General features: G+C 40.1%; 1 protein-coding gene across 1 annotated transcript in view; it reads right to left on the bottom strand.

Moving 5' to 3' along the window:
- Nucleotides 1–303: 303 nt before the first annotated feature.
- LOC122654648 (CLIP-associated protein) overlaps nt 304–10,385 on the bottom strand; it is a 56,517-nt gene continuing 46,435 nt past the window's right edge. The window contains exons 20-21 of the mRNA XM_043848844.1: nt 6,101–6,202; nt 304–764 (exon numbers count right to left, since the gene is read on the bottom strand). Of these exons, the coding sequence (XP_043704779.1) occupies nt 603–764; nt 6,101–6,202 (264 nt within the window). The 3' untranslated portion in view covers nt 304–602. The remainder of the gene's footprint in view (nt 765–6,100; nt 6,203–10,385) is intronic.

The following is a 10,385-nucleotide window of genomic DNA, read 5'->3' as shown; positions in this document are numbered from 1 at the left end:
AAAGAACATCTTTCTACCTCTGGGGAATATTGAGACTTCAGAGGCGAAGGTTGAGCTATTTATGTCTTACAAATTTTACAAGAAAACTTCAATGACTCAGTTCTGAGTTCACCTTAATAAACCAACACCAGATCACTCAATGTTACAATAGAGTATCTCTCTCAAAATATATCAGGGACACTCCACAAGCAAATACATGTCCATCTATACAACTGAAAACAAATGCATGCCTTGACATTAAGCCACCCCCCCTCTTCTCTCTCTTCTTTAAGTCGCACCATCTGTTACAAAGCCCAAAATCCATTTCTCGTCACAAAGGGGGCGCGAGGGGTGGTATCATTCACTGTTCACTTCAATACAATTATTTAACTAAGGAGCTCCCCAACCAAACTTCTCACTCATTCAAGGGGAATATGTAAATACAGTTTCACACTATTGTTACACTACCGCCAGTACTCTCCCCAAAGCCAAAGCACTCACAAGACCAACCCCCCACCTTCCCTCAAATAAAAATCAAGCATTTCAAGACTATACAAAATACACAACATTCAATAGGAATCTCCAACATCCTGAAGCCATCATATTCATCCATGCTAACCCATCTAACCATGGTTAGCATCTATTGCATTGCCTGTCCTGGCTTGTGAAATCCGGTTAGCATAGATCGTCACCAACCGCAACTGCGTACTGTTAAGCCCCTCCAAGTATGGCACAAATGCTTTTCCAAGCATGATATAGATGTCAACTAAACAGAAAACAACAGTCTGCAACCAGCAACCATGCCACAAAAGACACCCATTGTCAGAAGAGGTCCAAAAAATTGGGATGTTGGGATGCATAGAAAAAGGAATGCAAAGAACATGTTATCGGGAGTAAAGCATAGTGGAGATTTGATTGATGCAATTATCTACGATTCTACATTTCCATTTTGTTCCTCTATATTACGTGTTTGGATTATTTGATGTTGGTTATTATGTAGTTATTGTATTAGTTATTTCATTAAATCATGGGAAGTTAGTATTAGTGGATAATAGCGGAAGAAGTTATAGGGAGAAGTGGTGCAGTTACGTAACTATTTGTATTCTTATATAGAGAAGTATTCTATGAATGAAAGAGGACTTTTGGAAATCTTAAATTATTTTCTCACAAGTTTTTCTTGAGAAGAGGATCCGGCGGACTCTCAATTGCGCCAAGACATCCGGTGGCTTCATCCGTAAAGCCCCAAAACCCTACCCTCTCTCCCTATTATTTCTCTCTTTTATTTTATTTTATTTTCAAATTATCTTGCACGTAACACTCAGTCCGTCACATGCTTATCACATGCATCTGGTTGGGTCTGTGAAATTTGTCCTCGCAAGTTTACCAATTACTTCTTCATTACCACGAGTTGCAGGGCTGGATGCATTGAGTAATGGAAATCATTCAGCAAGAAAAATTCTCTTACACAATAGGTAAGAAACAGTTAAGGACAGTGGAAGAATTTTTTCCATACACAATAGGTACAGTGGAATTTTCATCCACCTTTACTGGCAACAATATTTAGTATATAAACATAGGGAAAAAGGACTCTGTCCGGGAGCATGGCTCCTGCGCCCACACACAGCATGGGGTGAAATGACCACCCCACCTCCATGAAAGGCGGAAATTCTGCCACTGTTGATGCTTGCCAGCACACTCTCATTGGCCCTGTGCCATGCTCATGGACAGAGAATGCATAGACAAGGGAAAAGCATTCCTCAAGAACAAGCATATAACATAAGACTAGCCTGTACAAAAATAGAGTCCAAATAGTACTATGCTAGTGGCCAATAAAACATTGGAATCCTTTTGACTAAATGCTGAATCCATTAGAAGAGCTATTGGTTCACAACACCAAATTTTATGCATAAATTTCCTCGTATTGAAAAATTCCCTTCGCTCTTTCCAGATAGTCGACAACACCATGAGAGGAATCCATACAAAAATCTTCACAAACAACAACTCAGCCTTATCCCAACTAAATGAGGTTGGCTACATGGATCCTTGCCTTCCAATCAGCTCTATTAGAGTTCATACTTGATACAAGGCCTAAGCTATGCATGTCTTTCCTCACCACTTCTCCTAATGTCATTTTAAGTCTGCCCTTGGCTCTTTTAGTTCCTTCAATCTGAATTAAATCACTCCTCCATACTGGACCATCCAAAGGCCTCCACTGAACATGGCCATGCCACCTCAAACGGCATTCTCGTAGCTTATCATGTATCGGAGCTACTCCCAAACCAGCTCTAATATGATCATTCCTTACTTTATCCTTCCTAGTTTTGCCACTCATCCATCTCAACATCCTTATCTCCGCTACACTGAGTTTATCTATATGATACTTCTTAACTGCCCAACATTATGCACCATACATCATAGCCGGTCGTATGACTGTCCTATAAAATTTTCCTTTTTAAGTTCTAAAGGAGTACACTGATCACCCAACACTCCGGACGCACCTCTCCACTTCATCCATCTTAGTTTAATTCTTTGTGAAACATCATCCTCTATATCACCTTCTTGATTTTTGATTGAGCCAAGATACCTAAAATAATCACTTTGTGGAATCTCCCTCTCATCAATTTTCACCACCTCATTATCCGTCCTAGTGTAACCAAAGTTACACACCATATATTCTGTATTCATTCTATTTATCTTAAAACCTTTTGATTACAAGGCTGATCTCCATAATTCTAACTTGGTGTTAATCCCTGCTTTTGTCTCATCAACCAAAACAATATCATCAACAAAAAGCATACACCAAGGAACCTCATCTTGAATGTCTCCGGTTAAATCATTCATAATAAGCGCAAACATATAAGGGCTTAAAGCTGATCCTTGATGTATCCCAATTGTAATTGTGAATTCATTACCTTGGCCCCCTAGTTCTTACACTCCTTGCAATTTCTAAATCTTTCCATAAGTCTCCTAATTATGTAAATAGCTTCCATCGTGGATCTTCCTGGCATAAAACCAAATTGGTTCTCCGTAATAGTAATTTCTTGTCTCAAGTGGGTTTCAATAATCCTCTTCCATAATTTTATTGTATGACTCATAAGTTTTATGTCACTATAGTACTGCTCTAAAATAATAACCCAAAATTTATCCAAATCCCTTGATTAGTACTGCTCTCCCAAGATGCATGTCACTGTACATCTGCACCATTCTCCCTCAACAACTATCAATTTGCTAAGCTAGACCCACTTTCTGCAGGTTATCCAAAACCAAGTGACTGAAGAGACTTTAAGAACATATTTCTTCATGGCGATTTACATCAGATTTTAATGCAGCTTCCCCAGGCTCCCTTAGAGACTTCTTTTGCCAGATTTGGAAGGCTCTATATGGTCTCAAAGAAGCTCCTTGTGTGTGGTTTGAAAAATTCTGCACCAGAAAATTGGGGCATAGTTATCGTAGACCACGCTCCGCCTCCATTTGCTGCTTGAAAGCCAGAGTGGCTGACAACCAAGATCTTCAGATTCTCCAAATTCCTGCAATTGAGTGCCACCAAGGAAATGCTTCCACCCTGGATAGTAAGGATCTCCCTCCACCACCACCAGTATTACCACCATGCCATGGCCTGCCTTAACGACATAATTTTCATAAAAGTTACCATTCTGCTCTGGATCTCGAACACTTGATTCATATGGACACCCAACCAAAACTTGTTTTTCAGAGAATTAAGTCCATACAACCGTTCTGCTCTGTATCTCAAACACTTGATTTTCAAGTGCCAGCTGTGCCGCCATTGCAAAGCTTCCCCACCCCACAGCAATCATCTTCCAGAGCCACACCTTTCCCTCCCACTACAGACTTCGGGGAATCCTCAAATATAACAATCATCCCTTTCATCCATCCACCCCAATTCTATAAATAATACATTCACCCCATGTCCCCATAACATAAGTTCACCACTTAAAGTTCCCAACTCATAATTTGCACCCTTCCCTCTCCTCCATATTTCCCAATGTTCCACAGTATACCTCTAAACCCTGTACTCCCAACCCTTGAATCCCTCAAACCCAAATTTGATTCAGATAAAGGTGATGCAGTTAGGAGATGGGTCCAATAGGGATTCTTTTTTTTTTTTAATTTTTAATTTTGTTGTTATTAGAAATGTAAGAAGGTAAGAGTCCAATTTTAAGTTTGTTTTCTGTTTTGGATTAATTAGAGAGTCAAGGTTATTTCCGTTTCAATTAGGAATCTTTTTACTTCAATTTCAAAGTAGGAATAGGATTTTTTTTCTTTCTACAAAAGAGCATGTACTCCCACGATGGAGATCAGAGTTTTTTTAATGAATGAAATTTTAATTAGGTTAACCGATGGTTGCCATGAGCCTCGTGTGCATCTCTTCCCTCTTCTGATATCTTCTTCTTCTCTTCTTATTTTTCTGCTTATTCTATTCTGTTTCCTCTTTTCATACTCTGTTCTGGACGGTAGTAACAGCCCAGATATTCTGGTTCGATCTCCTCCTTCAGACCCTTACCAATCTTTGTTTCTCAAGCTTTTGGATTAAGATTCCCCACCTTAGGGCGACTCAAACCCCAAGTGCTTGTTCCGTAAGTCTTCCTCTGCTTTGAGACTCGACCCCTTGAAGAAACCTGTAACTGTGATTTCGTCAGATGTCATTTCAGAGCTTGAAATATTTGGGTGAAGCTTGCTGTTTGTAGGAACTACCACCGGGGTTTAATAGGGCCTGGGATTGCGACTCTACATCTGAAGTTTCAGGTCGAATGGAGGTCTGTTATGGAAGATCTCTCAATTGTTCGTGACTGAAGGTTGAATATAACCTTCCTAACTTTGCCATTCAACTTTGGATTTGAGTGCTTTTTTTCTTGGGTGGGCCCTTAAGCAACCCAATAAGGCCAGTTCTGCATTACAAGGAGTCTAGATTGTACAAAATACTGTTCACGTGAAAAGTGTTGAGGGCCCTATGGACAGCTTGCAACAGGAGAATTTGAGAAGATATTCTCCAGATCTCGAGGTCCCCGTGGCCAGTTGTATGGAGGCAAGATTGAAGACTAATTGCTGCTTCGTGGAGGAGTCTTACAGCTGTTATAAATTAGCATTTTATTAGATAGAATTAGTCTTTGATTCTATTTTTAGATTTATTGTTATATATGATGTAATCAGATTTAAAAAGCAATCTAGGATTAGTTTCCTATTTTAGTTGGGTTTTATTTTGTAATCAATTATAGGGGATTTTATTCCTAGAAGTTTGTCTTAGGTTTTATGAATTAATAGTTTCCTTTTCGAGGATTCTTTAGTTTCTTAATTAAATTGGGATTGGGTTGCTTTGTAATTGGTTTTTAATTAGGAAAGGTCTAAAGAGCTGTAACTGATTATTATATATTTAAGGAGCAAGGCTGAATACAGGGCACGGTTGAAGATTGAAGAAAATAGAGAGCTATGGCTTGAAGCTGTTAGAGGCAGTGGCTTTGGGATGCAACAATGGTGAGAGGCCGTGGGTGAGAGACCCTGGACTGAGAGTGTCCCCTATCCCCCTTCCATATCCCCTTCTTCTTCCATACCCTTCTATGTTCTTATTTCATATATAAAAGAAAAAGAGAAATAAAAACATTCAATTATTCAATTTTCTTCTTCTTCATTTTATTGATCCTGCTGCAATCAATCTCCCACTGGTTTTTTCCCTGGTTCGAGTTTGAGTTTGCACTAAAAATCCTAATTGATTAGCACTGGAACCCATTTTCTTAAACTAAGTGGAACTTACTTTTACCCCATAACAAAATTTGCATTTTCCCCATCCTCTTCACCTAAATGAAGTTGGCATCCTCGAGGGTGACATAATATATAGAACTTGTATGCTAACTCCCAACTTTCTAAAATAAGGCCAACACAAATATATAGAACTCGCATGTAAACTCTCAGCTATCTAAATATGGCCTATTCATTTTACACCATCTAACCAGACCAATTAGAGTCAAGTGAGCATATACTGTGTTGAATGTATTAATGTTAATATAACAAGAAACCCAAAACCACCCGAATCATTCCAACATTCAGGTTAGTTGAACCAAAGAGGAGAGCCCATACAACATACACAGATTAAAAAAATAGTGCATACCTTACGAACATCAGCACTCTGGTTCCCAAATGCATCAAAAAGAGCAGGCAGAAATGAAGGCAACTGAGCCATTAGCTCCTCCTGCGAAAGCCTGCCCACAAGCTGAAAACAAGCAGGAAAGACTTGGCACTATCACTAAGAAGAACAATGACATCTTCAAATCTAAAACAAACAATTACTCAAGAAAGTCGATTCCCATTTGCTTTTTTATCAACATTAGTATACTTGAGGGCGAGCCTCGGTGCAACGATACGGTTGCTCCATTGTGACCTGGTGGTCATGGGGTCGAATTGGAAAACAGCCTCTCCGCAAAGTGGGGGTAAGGCTGCGTACATATCTGCCCTCCCCAGACCCCACAGTGGTGGGAACCTCATTTATTGGGTACGCCCTTTTAATCAGCCAGTAAAGTGCATCAGAAGAAACCAAATGTGATTCCTAAATTTGGTGGTTATGCATTAGGAAGTAAACTACCGATTTCTGATATCGTTTTCAAGAAAATGATAAACATGCCTTTGAACTACAAAAAAAATGGTTAAGGAAGACTTAGAAATTATCTTATGTGCTACATTGAAGCAAATAATGGTCAGATTTATAGTTAAATATGTTATGGAATTGAAACTTGAAGAAAGAAAATACAAAGATATAGAACCTTTTTTTGGGTGAATAAAAATTTCATTACTAAAAGCAGCCCTCAAATAGGAGGGAAGAAACAAGAGACAAGGACCAGCAGAAAAGGCTCAAACAGCGGAGCCCGCTGGCGTAAGGGTGATAGAAGAAAGGCCCCAGGATACAACAATGAGTTTGTTCCTTGGGGTGTCAATACAAGTAGAGGGAGCAGCTAAACTAATTTTAGTTTTGATTTCAAAAGAGATGGAATCCCAAATCTGGTTGGTAGATCTTGATTTGGAGGTCCATTTCCTAAGATTTCTCTCCATCCAAATGTGGTTGATAGCCACCGAGAAAGCCAATCTCCCAATCATATCACAGATAGGAAAGCCACCAAAAGTCATATCAACCCAAATCCACTCACGATCAAAAGGAAGAATCCTTCTGTTTGACGGCCAGCATTTGGAAAGGATGCCCTTCCAGATAGAGCGAGTGAAGGAGCAGCCAAAGAAGAGGTGATTTGTATCTTCAGTCCCATTCCAACAAAGGCCACAGTTGGGGGAGACCATAATGTGCCGGTGTCTGAGGAAAGCTTGCGTTGGGAGGCAGTTGGATAAGACTCTAGACCGTGAAGCTATCTTGGAATGTGGTGCTTGTACCAGACAAGGTTCCTCCAAGGGACAAGCGGAAGGCTAGTTCTGACAAGGTCCCAAGCTGATTTAGTGCTGAACTTTCCCGAAGTGCTAGCCATCCAAGAGACACAGTCTTCCTTGTTGAAAGGTCTTCTGGAAATTGTAGGAAGGAGAGCCCAAATAGAAGTAAGAGTAGGGGAAGTGGAGTCAGGGGGGTCCCATCCATCTTCATTTAGAATATCAGCCACCAAAGCATTTCTAGGAAGCCCCGAGTCATAAATCATTCTAGGGGTAACCTGGTGAAGCAGAATGCCCATAGGATGTCAGTGGTCCAGCCAGAGCAAGGTGGTATTCCCATTACCAATGTGAGAACATATAGATCCAAGAGTCAGAACTCTATTCTCAAGAATCTTGCGCCAGGTCCAAGAAGCATCTGAATGTATTTGGACCGACCAAATAGAGTCTGAGCGGAGAAGACCTGAATATATCCAATCCACCCAAATATTTTTGGCCCTAGAAACAATCAAAGATATAGAACTTATCCAGGGAAGAAGTGTCATCCTCCCAGACTATTACCCTAACTTTCAATCCTATTGTTTGTATATACTATCATCGACTCCACCATCGTAATTGCCCTGTCCTCTCTTGCTTGGTTGATATTGGAAAGAAGATAAATGCCTTTAATGAACAATATCAAAAGTTAATAATTGAAAAAGAGAAGACCAAATTACCTCAGTGGCACATCATAAAAAAAAAAAAGAGCATACCCAGTGCACGAGGCTCCCACCACTGCAGGGTCTGGGGAGGGTCATAATGCACGCAGCCTTACCCATGCTTTCGCAGAGAGGTTGTTTCCAGACCAAATGTCTACCTTGAGAAGCTTCCTGCATAGGTCATCAACTGGCATGATCAAGACCTCTACAAAGTAGAGACCTCTCTATCACAATGCTTCAAGCACTCTTCTATGATGAATCAGGCAGCATGCTGATCAACCACATATCCATATGAAGACAAATAAGTCAATAAAATAACCCTTCCATGCCCATCAGTATGATTGGCTGCGTGGTCTAATGTGTCCCCAGTCCCAACCAGACAATAAACTCAGGCTTGATAACTGTGACAGAATAAAAAAAAACACTAACCAGTACCTGCACAGATCAAGAGAAGAGGAAGAGAAGGAAGAAGGAAGAAGAAAGAAGAAAGAAGAGAAAATATGAGAGAAAACAGAAGCTGGTCGATTAGGGTGTGGTGTTATTAATCTACAGCTTAAGGTTATTATTATTTAGAAACCCCTTGGTGCAAGGCCCCGTTGACCCGAAACGATTTAGAAAGATTCTTCTTTCTCGATGGTGATCGGTCATGGTATCCATAGCGTTGCTTCTTTTTCGGCCAAATCCTGATTGTGTTTTGCTTCTCCTGATTGTCGAGCCTGATCAACTCGACTCTTTTCCCTGCTCCCCGGCCTCTCACTTCGTTTCGTTCTTCTTCTGTACCGTCTCTTGAATGAAGACACCTGATCGGCCTGACTTTCCCAAATGCCCACCACCGGCCCTTCTCCTTTCCGGGTCTGGATTTGTTGCGTCGTTTCAGTCATCATGGTCGACGGGGAAGAAGTTATAGGCAAGCAAGCAAGTAGGTAAGTAATCGAATGGAACTGAGCGGATAGCTGTTAATTGTAGCTCGAAATCCAATTCTGTCTTAACAAACCATATCATTCCCAGTTTGGAACAACCTTGAAGAAACACACTTTGAAACAAAGCTTTGGTAAAATAAAAGTCACCAAGTTGATCAGCAGAACTAACAAACGGAGTGGAGATCAACTTCTGCATCACAATAGAATTCAATAGGCTTGTTGACTGGAAAACCGAGCTCCTGAAGAAGTGAATTTAACCACATTAAGTCAGTTGCAGTAAGAGTCATTGCTCTATACCCAACTTCAGCACTAGACCAAGCCACTGTAGTTTGTTTCTTACTCCAACTAACAAGAGTACTACCAACAAATGTACAATAATCAGTGGTCAAAGAATTTATTATCCTACTATATCTGTCGATACTAACCAATATGTATCATATTTTTAAGGTAACGATACGATACCTAAAAAAAATTGGTATTAGTACATGCAAGGAACCTCATCCTTTTTATATAATCAATTGAATGCATTTGTCTCGCCATAATTAGTTCGCCTTTTCATATATGATATATTTTACGTAGTACTTATTTGTAGTGTTTTACATCAACAACTCAGTCTTACCCCAACTAAATGGGGTTGGCTACATGGATCCTTACCCCCCTCCTCCAATCAGTTCTATTCGAGTCCATACTTAATACAGGGCCTAAGCTATGCATGTCTCTCCTCATTACTTCTCCTAAGGTTATTTTAGGTCTGCCCTTGGCTCTTTTAGTTCCTTCAATTTGAATCAAATCTCTTCAGTTCTGGAGCATCCAAAGGCCTCCGTTGAACATGGTCATGCCACCTCAAAAACGACTTTCTAGTAGCTTATCATGTCTCGGAGCTACTCCCAAATCAGCTCTAATATGATCATTCCTTACTTTATCCTTCCTAGTTTTGAGACTCATCCATCTCAACATTCTCATCTCTGCTACACTGAGTATATTTATATGATGCTTCTTAAATGCCCAACATTCTGCACCATACATCATACCCGGTCGTATGACTGTCCCATAAAATTTTCCTTCAAGTTCTAGAGGAATATGCCGACCACACAACACTCCTGACAGACCTCTCCTCTTCATCCATCCTATTTTAATGCTTTATGAAACAACATCCTCTATATCACCTTCTTCATTTACAATTGAACCCAGATACCTAAAATAATTACTTTATGCATCTCCCTCTCATCAATTTTCACCTCCTCATTATTCGTCCAGTGTAACCAAAGTTACACACCATATACTCCATCTTCGTTCTACAACAACAACAATAACAACAAACTCAGCCTTATCCCAAGTTCCCAACTTAATGGGGTCGGCTACATGGCTCCAAAAAAACAAAGTAGGTAAACCGAGGTCTAAACAAAAAAAAGGG

Source organism: Telopea speciosissima, chromosome 3 (assembly GCF_018873765.1).
Source record: "Telopea speciosissima isolate NSW1024214 ecotype Mountain lineage chromosome 3, Tspe_v1, whole genome shotgun sequence".
NCBI classification, from domain to species: domain Eukaryota; kingdom Viridiplantae; phylum Streptophyta; class Magnoliopsida; order Proteales; family Proteaceae; genus Telopea; species Telopea speciosissima.
The sequence above is the reverse complement of the archived record's forward strand: the minus strand, read 5'-3'. Positions and strand labels throughout refer to the sequence as shown.